General features: G+C 49.8%; 2 protein-coding genes and 1 long non-coding RNA gene across 57 annotated transcripts in view; 1 reads left to right on the top strand and 2 right to left on the bottom strand.

The window, feature by feature from the left end:
• Positions 1-6: 6 nt before the first annotated feature.
• On the bottom strand, positions 7-2,287 carry LOC112975457. 5 transcript variants are annotated; one of them, XR_003256618.1, is made up of 4 exons: positions 2,100-2,287; positions 1,901-1,945; positions 351-1,695; positions 7-234 (listed from the first exon to the last, which is right to left on the bottom strand). It is a non-coding gene; the product is annotated as an uncharacterized LOC112975457 (long non-coding RNA). The 5 variants fall into 5 exon arrangements; XR_003256616.1 differs by having other exon boundaries at positions 351-624; positions 1,612-1,695; positions 1,901-2,287; XR_003256619.1 differs by having other exon boundaries at positions 351-1,413; positions 1,612-1,695; positions 1,901-2,287.
• A 5,347-nt stretch (positions 2,288-7,634) lies between these two features.
• Positions 7,635-9,366, top strand: MRPS16 (mitochondrial ribosomal protein S16). 2 transcript variants are annotated; one of them, XM_026085576.1, is made up of 4 exons: positions 7,635-7,832; positions 8,049-8,272; positions 8,343-8,603; positions 8,674-9,366. In XM_026085576.1, exons 1-4 carry the CDS (start codon positions 7,765-7,767, stop codon positions 8,802-8,804), a joined length of 684 nt encoding a protein of 227 aa, XP_025941361.1. In that variant the 5' UTR covers positions 7,635-7,764; the 3' UTR covers positions 8,805-9,366. The 2 variants fall into 2 exon arrangements, with proteins under 2 accessions (XP_025941361.1, XP_025941363.1); XM_026085578.1 differs by having other exon boundaries at positions 7,637-7,825.
• A 2,716-nt stretch (positions 9,367-12,082) lies between these two features.
• SLC45A1 (solute carrier family 45 member 1) overlaps positions 12,083-24,256 on the bottom strand; it is a 104,046-nt gene continuing 91,872 nt past the window's right edge. For 43 of the 50 annotated variants that reach the window (XM_026085547.1, XM_026085534.1, XM_026085546.1 and 40 more), the window contains 8 exons: positions 19,559-19,971; positions 18,394-18,486; positions 17,693-17,917; positions 15,910-16,649; positions 14,617-14,770; positions 13,363-13,560; positions 12,467-12,672; positions 12,083-12,397 (listed from right to left, as the gene is read on the bottom strand). In XM_026085547.1, the coding sequence (XP_025941332.1) occupies positions 12,131-12,397; positions 12,467-12,672; positions 13,363-13,560; positions 14,617-14,770; positions 15,910-16,649; positions 17,693-17,917; positions 18,394-18,486; positions 19,559-19,971 (2,296 nt within the window). In that variant the 3' untranslated portion in view covers positions 12,083-12,130. Of the gene's footprint in view, positions 12,398-12,466; positions 12,673-13,362; positions 13,561-14,616; positions 14,771-15,909; positions 16,650-17,692; positions 17,918-18,393; positions 18,487-19,558; positions 19,972-24,108; positions 24,170-24,256 lie in introns of those variants that run through there. The other 7 variants (XM_026085571.1, XM_026085528.1, XM_026085529.1 and 4 more) reach the window with 7 other exon arrangements.

Raw genomic sequence — 24,256 nt, forward strand, 5'->3', positions numbered from 1 at the left:
TAAATTTTTGGTCCTCTCAGCTCCATGGGCAAACAGCCACAGCCAATGACACCAGTAACCACCTAGGACAAAAACAGCTTCCACCTCCCAGCCCTGCTCACATACAGTGCAGTCCCAGGACTTAGCTGTGTCCACGCTGCAAGTCAGAGCTCATCCTCCATGGCCAGCCACAGATCTCGACAGAGCTCCCAGCTGTGTCAACACTCCTTCGACTGCTGGACTATACTTCAGCACCTGCAAAGCAGCCAGAACAGTTACTGAGARGCACAGCCCTCCTAGAACTACTCCCTAGTCCAAGGCCCGTAATTGTTTCCACAGTTACGGCTGACCCTCTGTGCTGTTTCACTCACCCTCTCTGGCTCCATTTGATCGCCGGGACGTCACAGCAACCCTCACATACAGTCAGGCTCGGTCAGTCACCTGGCCACCTCCAGCCTTCGGTAGATGATACGCCTCAGGGAAACTGCCACTGACAGACACTCTCAGAAAGCGCTGTCCAGCCAAGGCAGGATAAAAACTAAGGCCTCCAAAAACTCCAAACTCTGGAGAGACTGAGCTAATGGGAAACTGACTCTTGCCATGACAGTGACAGCAGGAGGATTTTGCTTCACTTGCTCAGGCTGCCTAGTGGACAACAAAAGTGGCCCAAGTCAGACAGATACTGCTGGAAAGCCCTATGACATAACAGTGTGCCAGAAAGCAGAGTCGAGCACAGGCTCCTGGAAGAGGAGCAGAGCAAGGCTGATGTAGGGAAGATACCAGCTTGCATAAAGGCAGACCTGACAAAAGTGGGCCCGATGCCAGCACCACGACCACAACTCGAGCTGCACCGCACGGCAGCCCTGTCTGCGCACAGGCAGACAAGACGCAGTTACTGCAGGCCGCGCTGACGAGTAGGACAGACGACAACAGCAGCTCCAAACMGCCCTACCATGAGCACCTGCCTTACCACCCGAGTACTCGGAGCCTCTGCTGCTCTCTGCCTCCGTGACACCTTCCTTCCCCAGGAGCCTCTTCACTGCCTACTACATCCCCCACYGCATCTCTGGCCCGTTAGCGCCCCCCCACTGCACATCCACAGCCCTCTGCACACAGAGTCCCTGCAGAGGTGTCTCACGTGACCYGAGCCAGGCAGATCGATGGGACCCACYGGTCGCTGCTGGCACCGGCCCGAGTGACAGGGAAAGAAAGAGAAGGGTGGCGAGCTGGACAGAGGGACAGGGACCGGAACTGGATGGATCCCGTCAGCCYGGAACAGYTCTCGCCACGCTCCAACCCCACTCGCCTGCCGAGCACRCAGAGCTCTCTGCGCACCRCTGTGCCYAAAGTCTGCTTGTGGGCCTGCTTGCCCGTTTCCCTACRGCTCCAGGGTGCCTGCGTCTGCCAGAGCGAGGSTGYRCGCACAGGTCTGGACTGGGGAGGAACCTTGTGTTCAGTCACGGTATTTCACTGCTCCTTGCGCCTTAGCCCCTTTCAGAGGCTTGACCCCAAATTCTCTCAGCCCTTAACAACTTCAGTACGTTCATGGCACCTAGTTTTTCCACATGCTCCAATCTTCCTTGCTCTTTCCTGTCCTGCTCAAAAACCCTCCCAGACCCTGTCTGTACTTACGTGCTTCCTTAAAACAGTACCACCGAAATCAACAAAATGGGCTGAGCTGCTCCTCTTCAACTTGCCGGCCCTCAGAACGTTAGTCTGCAAATAAATCAAACCACCAAGGTCACTGCGAGAGTCTCGTTTTGGAGCTCCCCCCCCCCCAAAGCTTTCACAATGGTCCCCTAACCCAGGCAAACGCAGATCCTCCCTTAAGCACTGTAACAGTTTTTATTCTGGGGTCCCGAGTTGCTGTTACGACATTAAGCAGCAAAGCAAGGCAAAGACAGCTGGGGTCATAGCTTACCCATCTAGCCACGAAAATTCTTATTTGAGGCCTCACTGCTTTTTCCTGGTAAACAGACCAAAATAAAGCTCCAAAGAGGCAGCTGAGGCTTCACATGGGCCTTGCGGCCCTGCTAGCAACAGCAATGCCGTAGCGACTGGGCTACCGGTTGCTGTTCCCCCCTCCTTTGCTGGTCCGTGAATTGCGGCTTATTACTCACAAGTCCAGTAAGGACGCGGCTGACCCTCCTACGGCCAAAGGCTCCTTGTCAGGACCAGGCGGAGAACCTTTCCGCTGGCGTTTCGATCCTCCTGGCCACTCTTGACATGTGATAACTTACGAAGGGCTGAGGACGGTGGCCTGTAGTTCTTCATGGCAGCACGCAGTTGTTCCCCGATGTTCTGAACACCTAGGATTAACACAGTTCATAAATACAAAAATACTACCGCTACAGGGTGTAAAGCCCAGCTAAAATTTCTGCAACCAAAGAAAACCTCTTCGTGTCTGACAAAATGAGCCGTGTGCATCAGCGCCTATAGCTCAAGGCTAGCAACCCCTCCCAGGCGACGTTCTTCCGGCAGGCTGCGTACCCGAACTCCCCCATCTTGCCTAAGAGTCTCTGTTGGGACATGACGTAACTTTGCCAGCCAGCGCTTGTTGATGGAGGCATAGTAAAATCCATCGCCCTACAAAAGTATAAAGCAAAGCAAAAACCCCCAAAACCATTCAAAACTCTGCAGAAAATCATAAGAATCCAAAGTTGCTTATAAGCACAAAAAACAGATCTAATACATGCACACAAGCAAGGTAAACGAGAATACGCAAGCCACAAATACTGCCTCCCCCAACCCCTCTTTTGGAAGCTATGTCGACAGTCAGGCTTGCTGTGAAAGGGAAGGTAGACTAAAAGTAGCCGCTAGAGATTAATCTTTCAGAAACCTTCTGCGTCCAYGTTTTTGGCACAACCGTGCTCTGTCAGTTCAGACACGCACAAGAAGATCCACTTCTTGTGACACTTGCACAGTAAAGCCCCCACCGCGCCCCGCTCGTTAAGATTAGTGCCCACTGTGCCACTTRTAGAGATGATACTCTGCTGTCTATTTGCTTCCCTGACATTAGCTACTACAGAGGGAATTGAGCAGATGGAATTGCCTCGGTGCTCTGAAAGGGAAAAGCCTCAAAGACAGTTACCAACCAGACTGCTGCTAAACACTCTTTCTCACAGCTGGAGAATTTCTGTTCTGGCCCCAAAGGGGATGCAAGGATGATGCTACTGGCACCCACTTTCCCTTACCGCTGTTTTCTAATGGTGCTGCTCCCACAGAGTCAGCAGATGTGGAAAGTATTRCTGAAAAAGGCTTGCCTTGTCCTGGGAGTTTGAGGGCAGCAGATTTTACAGYCATTTCTTCCAGTCCAGTGAAAGCAGCGTCACGTTCCTTGTTCCRTTCCTGACTCCTTTCCAGGAATTTCCACCACGGCCTGCTGATACYGGCAAAGCTAYGTTAACACTGCTGGAGGAAATTAAATCCTCCTAAAACTGCTYTAAGTTGGAACTGATGAGAAGGAGCCTTAACTCCACAAGGCTTTAACCTTTCTTCTGTCTGCTGTCTTYCCCTTTCCCCAAGTACCATTGCCAGGCATTTAACCTGGGGCTGTGCTAACTGAGCCTTCCTGAAAGCGATCTCTTAATTTTACAATTCGGACACTTCTGTCTCTCTGTCTCTTCAGAGACTCTGGCCACTTGACCACCATTACCCTAAGATAATAGCTTGCTATCTTGTAGTTCTTAAAGTATGATGCTTCATAGACACATAAAGTCACACGYGCAAAAATATACGTACGTAGCATACTTTTTGTAACGCGTACAGACCTTCAGACCTTATATGTTGGTGATCTATTAGTCCGACCGCTATTAATGGCAATCCTTCCTCGCCAGGAGGAACGGGCTTTCCCTTTTTGGGCGATGCAGGCAGCTCTCAGTTGGCTCCGTTTGATTTCATTACTTCAGCTTGCTTACGTTTTTCTGGTCTCTTCAACTTCAGCCATGGCAATTAATCTAAAAATTAAATATGACATCTTTCCCTTTCTACATATGCACGTACGATAACAAAACAAAATAGAAACAACCAAAGCAAAACTAAGGCAGACACAGTGAACAATATCCACGGGGTAGGAACGGGTTACTTAGTCTTCAGTGCTGCCTCTGGGAGGCCGAAATAACTAACAGTCATTATCAAGAGTTACCCTACTTACCCACGCCAGAACACCTCCTACTGCAGCAGGTTCTGGTGATATCAAGGGTCCGCTAAAGTGCATTTTTGCTTCCTTGCTTCATCCTGTCCCTTCGGTATTAATCACCAAAAAACTGCTTGTCCAGCTTTTCTCTTCATCAGCATTTGCTATCGTTGGTTCCATCTCTGTAACAAAGAGAGAAACTTGCATTTTATTTGCTGTGAAACACTTAGACTTATGCATGTTCTTTTTCTCTTTACCGTGTTTTTTTTTTTTCCTGTCCTTTTCCTTAAGGGAAAGGTCTTAATACAGCACTTTGCATCATACATTGCAGGGTAAACAGTTTGGAAACATGACGTACAGCAATTTGGGCTAGGTTATTAGACAGGCAGGCACATCACCTAATACTTACCTACGCCATCTTCCATGAAACCTCATTTTTATTCTGCTTCGGTATTATTGTTACTGTTCAGTATCCTTTCTCAAACCCTCGTATACACACGCTTAACCGACAAGCCTCTCAGTCTTTAGCCACGCGGAAGAACGATAGCACTTGATTTGCCTGTCGCTGCTTCAAACCTATTACCTTTTTGATACAGCTCCTAGATTCCTGTTACACTCGGACGCTGGCCTCACAGGTGATGACCAAAATCAACAACTGGATCGCTAGGTCTAGCTGTTTCTCTTCAAGATGTCCCCCTTCGGTGGACTACCCTGCCAAACAAACCAAGACGACTGACGAGGCCATGAGGGTATCAGATCTTTGGACCACTTCTCCAAGGCTTTCTGGGTGATTGACACAACCGCTTCTCTTCACGTTACTCAAAGCCACGTTCATCTACCACCTAAGACTAAACTGTTTCTATTTTAAGAGGGGACTGCTGTTTGTTGAAACTTTACATGTAGTCCATAACCCGCTACACATCATCTCTAGTCCCTTCTGCTTTCACAACACTTTCAGTAATTAAAGGTGGGAATTAGGAGCACCCGCTGTCCTATGGGCTGGAGTAAGTCATTTCTCCTGCTCTGAGGAGGTGCTGAAAAGCCATGCTGTTTTCTGAAGTAGCATCACTGGGGCTTTCTGTAGCCCACCAGCATTCTCTTAGGCTCTTCCCAAGCCCTGTATTTTTTTAAGGTTATTCCTTAGCCTGCAATTTTATGTTAACGTTCTCCTTAAGCACTGTGCACAGCACAATTATCCCAGACTAGCCGCATTAACAGAGTCCTCTTGCATGCGCAGAGGCTTCTAAAAGAGGCTCAGAAGAAAAGAGAGAAAAGTCTGTTTGTCATCTGTGCACCCACCCGTCAACATTCTTCACCAAGAAGTGCTGTAAATTCCCTTTTCTCTAAAGTGGGACTGAGTCAAAGGTGAGACACAGATTTCTCCCCCCCCCCCCATATTTATTAGAACACCTCACTGCTGTGGGCACTGGGTCTGGGAGTGGTTTTAGGATTGCTTGGGGCTTTGGGAACATCAGGCTGCTGTGCCACTGCTGGAGACATCCAGACCCCTGTGCAGCATACGTGCAGCTGCCCTCTGCCTGGGGAGGCGTCAGAGGCAATGGAGGTCCCGTCACCACGTACCGCACTGGGGAAGCCGGTGGCTTTGGGGCAGCTGGACAGGAGGGAGCACGACTCAGTGGGGTTTTCAGTCAGTTGGTGCCCACGTTGGCTGGCACCCACACTCTGTGCCTGGGGGCGGGGGAGGCCTCCGGGTGCCTGGGAGTGTCATTCTTCTATCCCTCCTCTTGCTTGCCTAGCCACAACTTTCAAGGAAATAACTTGGGGCTGCACTAATCGTACCTGACTCAAACTGACACTCAACCTGCTCAGTCCAGAGGTTTTAAACCTCCTCGGGACTTACCAGCACTCTCGGGCGTGCCTGCCGCAACAGGAGCCGTCCTCCCGCCGACGCCGCGCCACAAGTCTGCTCCGGGGCCCACCTGCCTCCCTGTTCCTCCGGGCTGTGTCCACAGCGGCGAGTGCACGCCCCGGCCTGCGCTGGCGAGGAACCGGAGCCCTAAAGGCGACACACGGAACAGGGAAAGTCAGACCCGCGCTCCAGCACACCCTGCCCCGTGCTCCCGGCACGGCACGGCGCGGCACCGAGCCGGGTCCCAGCCCCCCCGCTCGCCGCCTCCACGCACTGACGGCCACAGCGGGCAGGACACAGCCCGACATCCCCCGCTCGCCTCACCGGGGCCCCCAGATCCTCCACTCCGGGCAGCCTCAGCCCTCAACTCGCCGCCGCCGAGCGAAAACCCCGACCGTGCTCGCCGCCATGCTGCTCCCCGCCTCCGCGCAAGCGCTACCCGCCGCGCATGCGCCGGCTACGGACCGGCTCGAGAGGGAGGGGCCGGGGGGGAGAGACGAGACCCGCAATGGCGCCCTCACGTGCTCGCGGCGCGGCAGTGCAGTCGGCCGGCTCACGCATGCGAACCGCAGCCCGCCGCGGACCCGCGGGGCTCCCACCGAGCAGCGAGCGCCCCCACGCTGCCCGTGCCCGAGAGAGCGGCGGGGATCAGCGAGCAGGCTCTGGTGCTGCCCCGGTGAGAGGGCACCGCCCGTCCCCGCGACACCAGGAAGCACCGATAAGGAACAGCTTTCTGCGCTACCGGTCTACGAGCATCGGGGAGGGGCGACGAGCACAGCCCATTCGCTTACCCGTTACCGAAACGGCGAAGAGTAGCGGCGAACACGGCGACCGGCACCGCGCGTGCGTGCGCCGGCTGGCTGCAGTATTTGTACGCGGGGGGAGGGCAGTGGTGGCTGCAGCACGGGCGCGTCGACACCCGAGGGCAGCAGTGAGCAGGGGAAAACCAGTGCGCATGCGCTCGCCTTACGGGTGCAGAGCTGCGCATTGGACACGCGAGGGCAGCAGTGAGCGCGGCGGAACGCAGTGCGCAGTGCGCATGCGCGCGCGGTTCATGTGCAGTACTGATTTTTTTGACACCCGAGCGACACGTGTCCGGTAAAGAACACACGGGCCACTGCTACAGGGCGAGGAAGGCACAGGCACCTGGAACTACAGCTGCTGGCTTGCCACAGAGCACAACGTGGCCGGCTGGTGGGAACCTCACTGACAGAGAACTGCACCTCCTGCCACCTCGAGAGGCGCAACATGATCTCCCAGAAGGCCAATATGGGAAGACTACACCTCCCGGCATTCCCTGCAGACTAAAACAGCTGCCGGGAAAACCACTGCCAGAAAACTATACCTCCCAGCATGCCGTGCAGGCTAAAATGGCCACCCGAAAGCCCAGTGCCGGAAGACTACTGCTCCCGGCATGCCGCGCCAAAACGTCATGGCCGCCCAAGGAGCCCGGTACCGGAAGACTACTGCTCCCGGCATGCCCGGGGTGGGGGTGGGGGTGCGGCAACGCTTTGTGAGGTTTGACCCTCTGAGGATTCCGTCTCTCCCCCCCCCCCCTTCCCGCCGCACGCCCGCCCTCGGGACCCGGATACCGCCGCGGAGCCCGGAGCGCGGCCCCGCGATCCCCCAACACCGGCCCGGGACCCCCCCCCCCCGGACACTGTCCACGGAAGGACTGTTTTTTTTCGGAACGCGACGGCAGCTGCGAGCACGGCGGGAAGCAGTGCGCGTGTTGCGAGTGCCGTTCTGCTTTTTCGACACCCGAAGGCAGCCGTGAGCCATGTTAAGCCAGTGCGCATGCGCGAGCCGCTCTGTGCAGTACTTGCCTGTCATCAGCCGAGGTCGGCGGTGAGCTCGGCTGTGAACTAGTGCGCATGCGCGCGGTCCCTCCCCGCAGTGCCGGCTGGTCGTCGTGCGCGGACAGCAATGAGCGGGCCGGGGCCGCGGGGGCGGCGCATGCGTTGTTCGCCCGGATGCAGTCCTGGTTTGCGATCAGGCGAGGGCTGCACCGAGCCGCCTTTAGTAACCGAACCGGCTTTAGTAACAAAGCTTTCATTTGAACAGCATTGCAAAATACTCTACAGACAAGACGATAGCTTTCCCGCCGGAGCCGGGCAGCGCGCGCCGCCCTCCAGCGCTGCTTCCCTACGTGCTCGGCGCGCGCGCGCCTGCCGCCCGCACCCCCCCCCAATGGCTGACGGCGACCCTCTCTCCTACCGGCGCGCCCTTGACGTCATCGCGCCGCGACTGCAGCGGGAGGGGCTCGGCCGCCGCCATGGTGCAGCTCGGTGAGTGCCCCGCGGGCGCGGGCCGCCGCCTCCTCTTCCGCCCCGTAACCGCCCCGCGCTCTCTCCGCAGCTAGCCGCCTGCTGAAGAGCTACCGGGGCGGGCACGTCGTGATCCGCTTCGCCCTCGGCGGCTGCACCAACCGGCCCTTCTTCCGCATCGTGGCGGCGCACAGCAAGCGCGCCCGCGACGGGAAGTACCTGGAACAGCTCGGCTGCCTCGACCCGCTGCCCAACGCCCACGGCGAGAAGGTGGCGGGCCTCAACCTCGAGCGGCTGCGGCACTGGCTGGGCTGCGGCGCGCAGCTCTCCCGGCCCGCCGAGAAGCTGCTGGGTAGGCGCGGGGCCGGGGGGTGGGCGCGGACCTGGGGCGCCTCCCCACAGCTCACCGTCTCTTCTTGCAGGCCTGGCGGGCTTCCTGCCGCTCCACCCCATGACGGTGACTGGCGCCGAGCGGCTGCGGCGGCGGCGGCGAGCGCAGGAGGTTGCCGCGTCCCCCACGGGCAGTTCCGGCGGGCCCACCGAGGCACCCTGAGCGATGCCCCGCGGCTGCCCAGCATCCCAGGACAACGGCCCGCGGGCAGCCTGCCCCGTCGTGCCTGACTGCATTAAATGTGTTCTCTCTCCCCCCCTTCTTCTGCATGTTCTGCTTTCTCCAGACTCAGCTCTGAAAAGTTACCGTTGCTGCCCAACTTATGTGCAGCAAACATGAAGCCTGGGGCCTTGTCCTTATTATCACGTGGGTATGGAGCCATTCCAGGAGGCACAATGTGGCTTTTGCTAAAAGGCACATTACTGGCTATAGCGTGTCACTTTCTGCAACCATGGCATATGACTACTGCCAGTTTCCATTTGCCTGCTGCTCCTTTCTCAAGTGTTTTGATTGCCTGGGTATCATTTGGCTAAAACAGGACAGTCCAATAGTCCAAGCGATCCCTCATGCAGGCAAATGTAAATGGGCTATAGCTACTCTTCTGTTTTTTTTTCTCCAGAGAAGTTCTGGTGCTTTTTGTTCATGTGAAGCAGTGTTGAAGGGAAAGGTTTCAACATCAGTTAAAGAGGGAGTGGGGTTTGCCTGAAGTAAAATATGAGCCTTATTACTTTGTTTGCTCTTATCCTGATCTTGAGAAGTAGGAAACTCACTGAAGTTCCTCTCCTATCTCAGATGCACCTCTTGCTTTTGGGGATTTCTTTTGGCACAACTCTTACGCTATTTTACAAAATCAGGTAATGACTAGTTTTCAGTTTTGTTTCCCAGTAAGGCTTGTGCTGTACCCACCCAGGCAGAGAAAGGAATAGAGCAATTTCATCTAAGGAAAGTCCTTTAACAAAATCACAATACTGAGGACAGGTGGGTTACTTCCGGTTAAAGACGGAAGATTACAGCAGATGATGAAAAATTATTATCTGGAGAGGGTGAGGCTGTGAATGGTAGTATTGGTTTATATAATACCTTCTCCTTCTTCCATATGCTTGACATTTTCAGAGTCATATTTTATATAACATTGTGATCTGTAGTTTGGTAGGGGTTTCTAGGAAGCTCCTCTGTAGTTTATTCTGGATTTCCTTGCTTCAAAGACAAAGGTTTTATGAAATGAAGCACTCCGCAAAACAGCTTAAGTCACTCCTGCGCTTTTGTACCTGCCTCTGCACTGCAGTTTACCACACCACTGGGCAGTCTTCAGTCCACCTTATGGCTGGACTGCACAAACCAAGTAAGGAAGGGAGCTGCACCAGCGCAAGAAATTAACAGGCACTTTAGGGCTACCTACTGGAAATCTCCTTTAAGCTGTTTTCCAGGGCTCTAACATAATCCTGCTGAAATGTGCAAATAAATGTTCCGAAGAGACCTTTTCATCTGAAGTAATCGGCACCGCAGACCACTGCTCTCTTTAAGATCAGTGAGCCTCCCAGTAAGCAGACTGAGGCAGTTCACGTTTCTCATCATCTGCTTACAAGTTGAGATTTTCTTCCTAAACTAAAGCCTTCTAGCCTTTATGCCTCATCACAAGTTTGAAGCATTTGTTAAAAACAGCTTGGTTTGCCGTGCTTGGAACACAGATACAAAAGATGCTTCCCCTCAAACTGCATTGGTCAGTTAAAAAACAAAAAGTGTACCAAGTTTTTTATAGCTGAACAATTGGGATTTTGTTGGAAAACTGCTTATTACATTCCTCTTCAAGTTTCACTTGTATGGAAAACACCTTTCAAATAGTGTGTTTTTTACCAATACCCTTAAATTCCCCGTTGTTAAAGTAGTTCCTGAAAGCTTGGCGAACTCTATACTCTCACTAACCAAAATCTTCATTTCTGCTCTGAGGCTGTCACTTCCTCTGTTGGCTGTTCCACAGACTGCTGCAAAAACCCCTGCTATCCTTTGTTTGAAAAATGTATTGCTGGACACCAGGAAAAGAAAGTGGCTTTCCTACACTGCAAATAGGGATGATATACTATCACATTGTTCTTCTCAGTCTACTCATTTTACATGCATGTTTCACATTTGAATTCCTGTCTGACTTACATTACTCATTGGCTGCCTTCTTCCCGCTCCCTGAATGCCTGTATGTTCTGTAAAACAGGCAGGCTGATGAAGCAGTCTCCTCTTCATTTACTGTTATTATGGGTGTTATTTGGGTATTGGACTAAGTTGTTGCCTTCCAAATCCAGTGTAAAAGTTCTCAGTTACTCCCAGGGCAGCAAGTTCTATACACAAAAATTCTCTTTATTCAATGCAGCTACCATTTCTGCACAGTTAAAAAAAAAACCCAAAAAACAAAAACCCAAAGCTTTTATCATGAAGGACATCCTATATTGCATACAACAATGTCTTCGCAGAGTCTTCACACTTTTCAAGAAACAGAACAGACAGCAAAATCCAGAAAATGAAGGATTCTGGTACAAGACCTCTAATTTGTCTTGGTGCTGTTTAAGACACTGCTGCTGTACAGCTTGTGTTTTCATCTTGGGTGCTCTATTCTGACATCTGGCACCTGAAATGCAAGTCCACTTTCACTGGCAACTTCTGCTCACTTTGCTACAGAAACAGCGGCCAATGGTTTCAAAAACGATTGGGACTGACCTCACGATGGGGCCCCGCCGCTCCTTCAGGCCCCTCAGGAGTCACCACTGTCCACAACCAATGACAGGGATGGTCTCTGCCTGGCCATGAAATGGCACCTTCTGCCAATGAACCTCAGGGAAAGTTGCAGCCCCAGCGCTCCCCTGGGAAGAAACAGTGGTGGTTCCCGTGGCAGTGCAGGCCCCTCCCCAGCTCACTGCCTTCCAAAAGGGCAGCGGCCCCTCCGCCCACCCCCCCAACACCATCAACTTTCAGGCACCTCGCTCAGCACAATGGGCAATGTTTCCCAGCCACCTCAGATCAAGCCAAACGCCATTGGCCCCACAACCCCCAGCTCTCCCCCAGAGAATGACGACACTGTGTTTCTGGCACCACTGCGCTCCACAGCAAGCCAACGGGTAATGCCCCGCTTCCCCGCTGTGGTGACCATGGGCCCCAGGGGTACGGAAGGGCTCCTGCCACCTCACAGGAAGAACGAGCAGTGCCAGCGTACCGCAGCCACTGATTTGCCCTCACCTTCATGCAGACAGGAAAATGTTTCCTGCAGTTCCCCATACCCACCACCAGCACAGTCCCCTACGAGCACATTTTTGGCCACCGCCAGCATCATCCCAGAGATGGATGAGCCCACTACTCCACAGGACATGGGGATGCAGGGGCCCAGAGCACTGCCACACGTCCTCCACCCTGCCCGAGAAGCAGTGAGACGGCCTGCCACGCAATGATATAGCGGAGACGGTGACAGCCCTGTTGCTTTTATTGATTTCCCATGTGGCGAGGCATCACGCGCTGGGCACGAGTGGCTGCTGCTCCTCGAGCAGCTCCTCGCCAGGCGGCAGCTCGTAGACGACGCAGAGGGAGGAAAAGAGGCAGCCCAGGAAGGACACGAGACAGGCGAAGTACATGACGCCGCTGGCGCTGCCCACTGCCGCCGTCAGAGGCCCCATCACCACGGCCACAAGGATCTGAGCCAGGAAGTACTGGCAGCTCAGCAGGGAGATGTCCACGCCCATTCCACGTCGCGTGCCTTCCGCCTGCGAGCTGGCGAACTACAGGGGACACAGCGTGAGGGGGGGCTGCTGCCAGAACCACCCCCACCCCCAGCCCCCCGCACTCACCTTGCGACTCTGGTAGTAGTCACACAGCAGGGAGTAGGGCAGCGTGCAAAGCGTGGCAAAGAGGATGCCATAGGTGGCACACAGTGACAGCACCACATACACGTTTCTGGAGAGCGTGGCCAGCCCAGTGCCCAGCCCGAAGGCAAGGTATGCCACAAAGTAGAGAGTCCGCGTGCTGAACCTCTCCTCCAGCTTCTCCAGCATGGCTGCAAGACAATGCCACAGCGTCGCAGGGCAGCGTAGACCGTGGCCCTTCCCAGCCACTAGCCAGGTGGCAGGGCTCAAAGGGTGCAAGGCTGCCCCCTCGGGCCCCGCTGCCTGGCCATTGGGCAGCAACGGCTAGGTGGTGACTGTTAGGGCCTCGGGTAACTGGCGGCCTGCAGGCATGTGTCCAGCATCCCCTCCAAACGCCCCCCCTCGACGCAACCTGGTCGCACGGAGCACGCAGTGGAGCTGCGGCCTGCCGGTGTGTCCCTGTCCTGTGGGGAGGAAGGGGGAGCTGCTGTGTGGGGTGGATACGGTGTTAGGGTGCTGTGGTGACCCCATGGTGCTCGGCCGGGTGCGTAGGTGTGCTGAGTGCTGCTGTGCTCAAATTGCGCTTAGGGTAGCAGTGTGCACTTCTAGAGTTAATGTACATTGAAAATGCCACTTGTGAAAGGAACCCTGCGGTAACAGAAATGTGTTTTCACTGGACTGCTGACCTTCTCTGCTCTCAGCACAGGCCATGCTAACTAGCAGAGATGATACTGTGAAAAACCAGCATACTCATTCAGCATTCATGCCATGTGGTAGCCAATATGCAACACACAAATGCCAGAGTACTTGTTGCAGAAGCACCACTTCAGGAGCAGGTATATCATACTGTCAGCAGCATACAGGGTGGCTTTACTTAGTACCTGAATAGAACGCAGCACTGAATGCATAGATGCACATTCCCCAGCAGCCCATGGTGACCCCAGCGTTGTACTTCTGATACTCATCTGAGTTGTGAGGAGCTTTCGGATTCCCTTGGAACACTACTTCTCCCATGAAGTCGGTGTAGAAGAGCAACATCCCCTCAAATGAAAGCCAACCTGAAAGAAGCCAGAAATAACCTATTAGGATTGCTGAGTACCTGTTCCCCCTTGTAAGCCATGGATGCTATTATCTACCTTTCAAATTACAACGGAAGACAGGTTGTGCAATGTTAATATTACATAATGCTTAGGCCCATTTTTCTGAGACTGCTTTTCTCTGTGTATTTTGCTGTAATGTTTGTCAAAGCAATTCAGGATGTTAAACATTAAGATTTATCCCTTGAATTCCCACATGGAATCCTAGAGGCAAACTACAGGTTACCAAATATTGGTTTTAGCAAGACAGAAAAATAGATGACAGCAGTCTGAACTACCTTCAGCTTTTGACAGGACACGAGGCTCAGTTTTGCACAGAGTAACTTAACACATACTAGTTTCAGAGCGCTGTTGTCCTCCCACAATTAGCTGGAAGGAGCGCTTCTTTTGTCATGGTTGCAGCTCCACAGGACTTCTGACACAGTAAAAACCCCTACTCACAAACCCATGTCAGGGATGCCGATGCAGGCAATCTCTTAATTCCTTCCACAGCCTATGAGTATTAACTAACTGTTATCTTCTGTCCAACTTGGTATAAATTGAACTGCTTGCAGGCCCTCCCTAACCACCAGTCATGCATTAGTAGGAGTGAAGGTAACAGTACAGGCACTCCTGCAATGCTGCATTCTCTGTCGCCTCACAGCCTGTTCTGGGGCCCCTAAATACATGCTGACAAGGGGGGAAGGGGCGCAGCAAATGCTGGTCTCGGATGTAAGCAGGAAAATACCATTAATCTTTCCCACCCTGCTCAATAACAGCTCCAATTTCAGAGCTTTGAGGCAGGTTTATACCGTTTTAATTCTGTTGTTAGTGAAGCTTCTCTTGTGTTCCAGCACAAATATTCAGCTCAATGGCTGTGCTGATTTAAACCAATGTTATTCCCCTTCTAGGAACGTAGGCCTTACTGTTTTTTATTTCTTAGCGTTCCGAAAACCTAAATACCAGAAAGTATCTTACTGGTCAGTGTAATGGAACAAATTAGTAGCCATTGCAACAATAGATAAAATACTTAAAAACAAGACAGCACTTTCTGATTACCTAGGAAGTGGTTGATGCAAAGGTTACGCAGAGCCTTGGGCATGTGGCAGATGGTTAAAAACAGAAGTTTCAGGGAGAGTGGTTGCTCAGAGGTCTCACCTGATCCATTCAGCTCACTCTCGTACTTAACACCATTCAGCAAGATATTAGCAACCTGCACCGTAAAAATTCCCAGGTCAACAAACACATTAAGAAAAATCCAAACAGCCTTTGAGCAAAACTATGCAATATTACACAGCTATGTGATCATTTCAACATTAAGCTGCTGTTGCAGTATGTTGATTTGAAGATTAAGAACAGCATTTTGAGGTAAGCACAGCTGTAAGTTTAGCCTTAGAACAAGTACAAATGACAGTACTGTGCTGCAGCTTTCAGTGTACTTGAAGCAGTACTCTCCACTTTTCTGGAGTAATTGGCAACCCAATTCAAATGCCAGCATAAGCGAGCATAACTTTCATTGCATTTAATAGGAGCTGTACCCAGAATCAGGTGAATTTGCCCCCTGAAGTTATACAGTTAGTGAAGAAAAAGAGGCAAGTTTTAACAATTTTATTTTCATTACTTGCTGTCCTTGATACTTGACTCCTACGTGCACAGTATGTAAAGACCTGATCCTAATAAAGTCTGTTCTCACAAACTGGGTCAGAATACAGTAACAGAAGCAAATAAATAATAAAACAAACAAACAAAAAAAACAGGACTGTTTACCTCATCCCGGATCATAAAAAAATAGGCCAGCATACAGAGGTCTCAGACATTCCAAGTTATCACCAACAGTGGGGGGTGAGGCCACAGTCTTTTCCCTGAGTAAGGGAAACCTCACCTCCCTGATGGAACCAGGAGTAATGACTGCCATAAGGAGAAGCTCATGGAAGAATCCTATCCCTGGCCCTATCTTGCAGGTATTTCTGTGGAAAGGGAAGATACAGGCTCAATAAAAACGTGTCTTTTTCTGCTCTCGCTTGGTAACTTCCTGGGTGGCGAAGCAGGGCTAAAAATACCAACCTGACTTTCACACATGGACTGGAAGGCGTGAAACACTCACATATCTGCTATCTTAACAAAGGCAGTTCACAGATTGCCAGTCATAATTCACGTCCTGCCCATCATTTCATCAATACAGTCATAGCAGGTGCTCTGTTCCTGTAGTAACTTTTGTAGGCAAACTGTCATGAGGAGTATTTAATCACGATTTTATGTGCCAAATATTTAAAATAATATTAAGAGACTAACGAATGCTCAGGTTTGCACGGTTATGGGTTTACATGGTTTACGTTGTTTTTCTGCCCTTACCTGTTGGCTGAAAGTTACATTTCTTCTTCTGCTACTTTCTGGACAATGTCCTGTTACAATGTCCGGAATAGCCAAGGTCTGAGGTCTTTTCAGGATCCCCGATGACCGTGGCTTTATTGCATCCAGTGAGCCCACCCTTAGTGCCTCGCCATCAGCCCCTGGAGTTATGCTGCTCTCCCCTTGCTCCAAAATTCCGTTTTCTTGGTGGTAACAGCCATCTGGCACCCGGGGAAAGCTGACACTGACAGGCTGCCTGGGCATGCTAGCTGGAAGTGCTAAGTAACTATTGTGCCCGCCAGTAAAACAGTCTATAAGCACACTGTCAATATTTGAAGTCCCAAATGATGATGCAAACTCATTAATTCCTGTCAACGAATTGTCTCTGCTGACAAAACTGCCATATTTGGGCGTGAGTGGGCTGAGGGGAGAAATTGGACTTGTAAAACTTGCATATAAGTGAGCTGAGTTATGAGAAGCAACATTTTCATTTACACCTTCCTCAAAGAAGAGAGGTGGGGAAGGAGGGAGAGGAAGACTTGGACTCTTCATCACCTTTTTCTTCTTGCTAAAGGACCTCAGGGGTCTTTCTGGAATGCTAATTAGCGTCAACACAGTAGTGATCGTCAGTGTAATTGAGGTGAAGACATAGATGACACGAAGTTGCCCTCCCACAGCTTTTCCAAAACTGGTTTTATCCCAATGTATTCCTCCAACAACATAACCAAAGCCACCTCCAAGACCTGGTGGAAAAACAGAGCTGAGATTATCTTCCCTAGCCAATCCTTCAAGTCAGTAACAGCACAGCACTATTTGATAAGTCGTGTGCAGACTCCAATGTATTAGTTTTATTCTACTACTTAATCCCTTTTTAACTCAAATGCAGTAATGTAGTAATTTGCACCACAAGGACAGTCTGAATGTGCAGAGTACAGAAAGAGGGAGAAGGTCAGCACTGTAGAAGCAATGACACAAAGAATTAAAAACACTAGCTCTTTCTTTGCCAAGGACAAATCGCTTTATCTTTGGCAATTTCAGTCTGTAAAACAGAACACTCTTCACCAGCCACATGGCAAGGTTCTGCAATCAGTCAGCTAAGACCATTTCTCTGAAAGGTAAATTAAAATCCAATTTCCTCGCTCGCTAAGAGGAATACAGTTCTATCTGCTTCCAAGATAGACTGAATCATTTCAGAAGTGTAGCAAGCTCATTATTCAGCAACATGTCAGCACTGTACAGAACTGCCGCTGCACTACTGTAGATGAACAAGGAAGTTCTGAGGGCACCACACCCCACTCTCACTCCATTCACATGGCGACAGCCTTATGACGCTGTCCTTTTCTTCCTTATATACATGTTGAAGAGCGTAAAAAGTCTCTAATGGAGAAGAAAACTAGATTGTGGCATTACAGCAATTCAAAATGTCAGGAACAAGAGAGCAGAGCACCTCGTATGCTCTACCCACTTCAACAAAGTGACTAAAGAAGGTCTATTTCCCACATTTGTGGTAAGCTGAACCTCCTCCCTCAAGGGATAATTTTGTTTCCCTAGGTGTTGTAAAAGACATGAGGGGCACCTTAGGATGGCCAACCCAGGGCCGTGCCTTGCTCGACTTCTGGCAGCTACAAAAGCCTCTTGCAGTAAGTAAAAGTTTTCAAAGTTAATTATTGCTAGCTGTGTATTCAGCTATGCTTATAGTGGAAAAGACCCATAATTTACACTCTGCTTCCTCACAGCAAGACTTAATTCACTTGGGGTTCAGCAAGGAAGCACCAAGAAAGCATACCTGCTAACAAAGCATGGATATTGAGGCCCCTGTCTTGATCTGCTGGGCTGCACACGTCCATCATGTAGGCGTGACTGGGATTGTCTGCCGAATCCGCGCTGAAGTCCATGAGGATGACACCACAGACTGTAAGAATGATTCCCCATTTGTGGTTATTCACAGAGTCAGACAAAGCACTGCCAATATCTCTGCCATTCAGCATAAGCGAGAGCCCCAGCAATGCTCCTGAGAATAAAAATAAATCAGAATAAATCAATCACTCCTAAGGAAGAACTGCATCACTGCATGGTCTCTGAAAGCGTTATGCTACCACCAAAGCATTGCAGCAAGCATTACTGCTCTTGTTCAAATCATCGCAGACCTGGGAATGCGTGTGGCTTATAGCATACAGATATCCTTTTCCACTGTTTGAGCTCACAAATGCCTGGAGTTGTGGTTGGCCACAGGAAAACTTTCCAGATTCTCAAAATGTCAGCTCTTCAGACTCTGACACGAGAGACCCAACCATTCATGCATGGATCTCCAGCTGTCAAAGCATCACCTCAGTATCACTCATCACTTTCTTCAGACCCATAATACCCAACACTGCCTCCCAACAACATTAGAGGCCTTTTGTTCAGCCTAGTACCGTAAAGGATGACATGAGATGTGTAATATTTCTACTTTACAAGTGTTATGCCCACGATTTCTAAAAGACGCACCTATTGCTAAGACCAGAATGAAGGGTCTTCTCCTCCCGAATCTTGATGTGCATCTGTCACTCCAGGCCCCCAGCAAAGGCTGCAGCAAGAACCCTAAAAGAAGAGGGACTCACCAAAAAGTGGCAGTTTTTCTACAGGCCTGTTTCACAGGGGATTTAGAAGGGATAGTTTAAAAGGCAGGACTCCGTAGCATAGTGACGCCCCCCCCAGTCGGTACTAGTCACTCAGATGTACACACAGTTTAGTTCTCGGAATCTCCCAGGTTGGGGACCGAATAGTCTAACACGCTACTGTTCATTTAGGACTGGACCGAAAATGCAGTTCACTCTGCTTCAGTAGCACAGCAGAGATTAACATCAGGTTAAAAATAGGAGTACAACAACTATACATCCTAAAGCACTCTGTTACTTACAGACTATTTCACTCACCCGTCTTATATTGGAGACTCCCTATAAAATTATCTTGGAAGATAGCAGGAAGTCAACATGCAAGTTGGGAAGGTGCCTAGATTACTCTGCCCCAGTCTGTGAGTAGGGGGGAAGTGGTCTATCTACACTCCTATTTTGAAGCACATTCTGGGAGTACAATGAAAGGGAGAACAATGCTTCCAAGCGGCAATAACCCATCTTACGGTTCTTCCTATAGTAATGGATATGCTTCCAGCCCTATCTCCATGCAAAGGCAAGTAATGCAACGCCAGTAATAGTAGTGGAGGTTTGATCAACAAAGCACAACCTTTCATTATTGGAATATCTTGTTTGTTTCAGAAAATTAAACAGGAGAAGGCAACCCCACTCCATTTTTTCACACACCGATGGGAACTGTCTGCGTATTCTTCTTTCTCAGGGATGTAAATGCACGCACTGATCATCTTTTGTTAGTTTTTAAACATACAAACTGAGTAACCAAAGCTCACCCTTGCACAAAATGTAAGAGATTGAGAAACCATTAACAGAACAGACTTTTTGGTTGCACCAGGCCCATTTCAGGCAATGCACAGAAAGAATTATTCTCCGTTCAGTTCTCTAAAATTACGCTGAGCGATTCTTAACCTTCACAGCATGTGGGCTATACTTGTGAACAGCAGAGGTAGAGAAAACAAAACCGTATATCCCCCGTGTAGTGGAAAAAACATGAGGGAAGAAATAGCGTAAAGAAAAGTTACCTAGTATAGGGCTGATGAACCACACCATCCCATACAACTGGTCTGGAAGCCCCATCTGAAGCAGCACAGGGGTAACATAGGCTGTTTCCATGGCATAGCTGAACTCAAGTCCAAAGAGAATGCACCCATTAAACAGGAGTTCAAGGAAAGACCTCTGAGGCTGGAGATCCCCAAAGTCAATCAAATCAATGGGACATGGAGTATTTGGTGGTGGCGGTGGCGAAGGGCGGATGTGTTTTCTCCTTTTCGGATGTCTCTTAAAGTTGTTGGCCCGATGACTGATGTGTCGTGTGACTGATTCAGAATAGCCTGGAACCTGTGACCTCCAGATTTCCTGAGAAGCCAAGCTTGGAAAAAGCGCAACATCGCTGGCAGGGGTTGCTGCAGACGATGGAATCATCGTGGATAGGTGTCTGGAAGAAAAAAAGCTCAGAATAAAATGGTCAAGTAAGAGAACCTTTGCTTAATTCACCTACTGAAGTTCAAACCGTTTCTGAACGTTTCACATATTGAGTACAGCCTTCTTAACAGTTACAGCACTTTTGTGTAGGACTGGAATCCTGATAGGTTCCAGACTTCTGGACTAACGATACCGTGAGATAAATGCTGCCCTCCCACCTACAGCCTAGGACGCTTCATTTTACAGCTTAGGCAAGCCATGGCATTTTACAGCTACAGCACAGCCCTTTGCTGGGACAGGGCAGAGACCTAGGCAGTTTACAGCCAAAGTGTCAGTTCCTAATTGCCATTAGGGAAGTTTTAGTTGTTCCTTCCACCCATTTTTCTGAGAAGTCTAGGGCAAGCAGGTTCAGCCCACTGCCTTCTTCAGAATGACAAGTCATAACATCTCAGACAGTGTTTCTTTCCTTTTAATTTTCAATTGAGAAAAATTAGAAGATGGGACAGAAGGAAAACGCTTATGAGAGCATGTGGTTCTTCTGCCTCATCGAGCAAAGATGATGAACTGAAAGGAAATGCACCACGAAGAAAAAAGCAACTGCAATGACAGCCACACACACTAAAGTCTTCTCTCACTCATTCGATCAATTTATTTAAACTAAATGCAGCTTTAGGAAACAGCTTTTATTTTACTGTGGACCAGCAAGATCCCCAGCCGACACAAAATCAGCAGAGCCAGCTGTTACGCTCTTCTGGCAGCACAAACCAGTTCAGGAAGCACTTGCTGAAATCAGGGAAGAGTGCTAAGCAAGACCAGCAGTGCTCTGGGAATCCCCAGATGGTAAACAATCCCTGGAGAATTACAGAGCTGGTACACGCTGGAGCAGCAGCCAAGCAGTTCTCTGAAAACAACGGAAGAATGGAAAAACAGTGCTCCTCCCCTCATCAGGCCCTACTGCTTCCATGTTGCAGATCCTGCCTGCCTCACAGGCTATCTATCTTTCCTGGTTCTTACTTGCTCACTAATAAATAGAGCTATTTCTAGCACTTTTGGATGGCTCACTTCTTCAGCCTAGAGTTAGGCCTATTGCCAGAAACAATTTCTATCCAAACTTTTCAAATTCACTCAATTCCTTTGATATCAGAGACAGATTAGTGACACCCTTGCATTTTAGATTTTGTTTCTAGTTATTGACCACAACCTACTGCTAATGTCTTCTTTCTAGCTAAATAAAAAGTATCTTATCTGTAGACAGTTGTAACACCTGCTAAAAAATTAACAACTCAAAAAACAAGCACTGACATATGGCATCACTTTACCCAAAGGATGTCACTTCCACTGTATGGAAAGGAATGACTCTGTACACCAGTTTTGGTACAGGCAAGATTCATTCTTCTGAAGGCCTTAACCCACCGTCATACTACTATTTCTGTGGCATGTCATTTTGCCCCCAGACTGCATTTGTACCCTGACTGCTGCTGGTGAAACGTCTGTCTTTTTTGCGTGAAGCCTCTATTAGAATTCATGACCCGTGATCAAGGTGGGTCATTTTTGTTTAAATTAATCATGTACAAAACCGATAATGCTTTCACATTTCAGAGTCATTTCTGTCATGAGGCATGCCCATAACATGAGACATTCATTTTATGGGTATTTCTCCTCTCTCTTTGCATAAATGAGACACCAGAGCTCCCATCATGGCTGCCTGGGCGTGATCTGCCACCATCAGGGATTCAGACTGAAAAACTTTAAACAATTAGCAGTCAGACATGTCACACTCTTCAGGAGTACTCATAACAGCAATGGGTTTACATTTATCTACAATTCACTCAAAATAAATGAAGATGAATCATGGCCTCAGTCTAGTGTACAACCAAGGAAAGCTATAGCATGGCTGCAAACCCGTACCCCTGCTGCAATGTGAAGCCACTTTTCAGTACTGATCCTAGCATCAGTGCTGCTTATGCTGGGACCAAGGGGTTCATCCAAAGTCTTTACACGAATGACTGAGTTTGATTTTCTTCCTATTTACATTACTGAATTCAGTAGAGACACTCTGTGCTGCAAGGATAGGGTCTGATCCTGTTTCTTGCAGGTTATGTTTCAGTAAGACTTCTTGAGACTGGAACGCCCAACAAACATGTTTTTGGAGTTCAGACTAGACAAGCCGAACACTTGGATGAGAAGAGTTGACAACAAATATGCTTGGTACCAAAAGATGCTACAGTATCATTTTTCTATGCAGTAACTGAAGTTTCAAAGCAATTCCCGTCAGGAAGATACATACGCCACAAACCACCCTCAGTACTGCTACTTTTCTCAGAGAATAATAGCACTCAAGTGCTGAAAAGCCTCCTCAGATCTTGTCGGAATCACTCGGGCTTGGCTGCGTGTAGCCAAAGCACAGGTACTGCATTGGGTAAAACGGCCAAATGGGTTTCAAAATAGCATCTTAGGGTAGAGGCTGACAGATCTGCTGAATAAACGAATGACCTGTGATTTCTTGTCTCTCATCGCCAGAATTAGAAACAGCTTGTAAGTGAAGTTTGACCTGTTCCTTCTTTTTGTCCACAGACCAAAGGCTACTGCACAGGGACGGCTACGCATCGCCCTGTATGTCCTGTATTTCATGGCTGGGTCCTAATAAGCAAAACAAAATCTCTTATTTGTTCAGAATCCCCAAAGGAAGAGTCTCCCAGCCTTCCTGCTACTTTGGCTGTGCAAAACTCCCACAAATCTCTCCTCGTTTCTGGCTGCCTCCTCCAGAGCGTTTCATGCACTAGTCTCTCTCTCTCCACAGCTCTTACCAATCTGTGCTCAACATCCCCAACACTTATCAAAAACAAAACCCAATAAACCCACGTTTACCACAATGCTGACGCAAGGGTTGTTAAGCATGGTGACACCGATGCCCTACACAGAACAATCCCCAGCTCCAGGTATGCTATTTTCAAAATGCTGAAAACTTGCTATGACCTATAGCTTTCATAAGCAGAATATTTATTTTCTGGGAGTATCTTTATGAACCTTCAGGGTGGAAGTAATTCCCTCAAGACGAGAATTTGTTAAAAACTGAGAGAGATACCAGAACAAAGATCTAGAGAAAACCCAACAACATTCATGGTCTAACAACCTTTTCACAAGATACTGCCATTCTAAGAGCAGTACTACATCACAACATACCTTGTCATTTGCACCCAGGGTAAATAAAAAGAGTCGATCTTCCTATATTCACCTATCGGTTTCATTTGATACTAATCCTTCCTTTATTTTCCTGCTTTATATTATGCATTGCAAAGAGATTATATAACAATTCACAAGTGACAACACTTCAGTGACAGATGAAACAACCCCTCTGTATGGCTCAAAAATACACGTGAGGCTCTGCAATTATTTGGAGTGAAAGACTATATTATTGACAGACAATGTGCTGCCAGTCCAGCAGAAATATAACATGGGTAGGGCCCACTCTTTCCTCATCACCCGTGCCCTTCAACATAAGAATTGGTCACCAGAAGACATCTTCAGAGGATTTAAGCCTGGCCTTAGGTGAACCTACCCATAATTAAACCAGCTTCAAAGCAGGAAGCCTCCCTTGTGTGTCAAAAACAGACATGACCGTAGGTCGCAGTCCACTTTCAATTTTTATTTGTGATTTTTGGCAAACGCTGTTTGTTAGACTAATAAATGCTCATCTTTTTCTGTAGGACCTTGGCAACGCTGGCTCTGCAGTCTGCCATCTGCATAGTCAGACAGACGTATGCACATCCAAAGAATATAACGTGCAGGGGACCAGGAGATCACCGTTTATTCTGAGCATCTCTATAACGAAAAGGAATTTCTCCTATTTCGGTAGAATCTTATTTTTCTTCTGGGCCAAGTTTTTCTGAGGTGGGTACTGACGGCTCCTTAAGTACAACGAACACTAATGCTGAGTGAAAAGACCCAACGCCGTAAGGCGACACCACCCAAATGCTCGTTTCTGCCAAGGAAGAGTCCAGCCGCCGCATCGCAAACGCTGCCAGACCGCCCGGGGGCCGCGGCCCGCCCCAGCGCCCGCGGGGGCTCCCCACGCCTTCGCCCCGAGCAGGAGGCGCGCTCAGGCCGCCCGCCCACAGCGACCCCCGCGCCTCCGCCGCCCCGGGGCCACCTCCCCTCCAGCGGCCGGCGCGGCGCCCCCTCTGCGCCGCGCGGTGACGTCGCGCCGCGTCGTGCCGCGCGGTGACGTCCCCGACCCCGGTGACGTCACCCCCTCGGCCGGCCGGAGCGGTGTCTGCCAGCCGCACCGCGGCCCGGCG

Source organism: Apteryx rowi, unplaced genomic scaffold (genome assembly GCF_003343035.1).
Source record: "Apteryx rowi isolate R43461 unplaced genomic scaffold, aptRow1 scaffold_67, whole genome shotgun sequence".
Classification (NCBI taxonomy): Eukaryota; Metazoa; Chordata; class Aves; order Apterygiformes; family Apterygidae; genus Apteryx; species Apteryx rowi.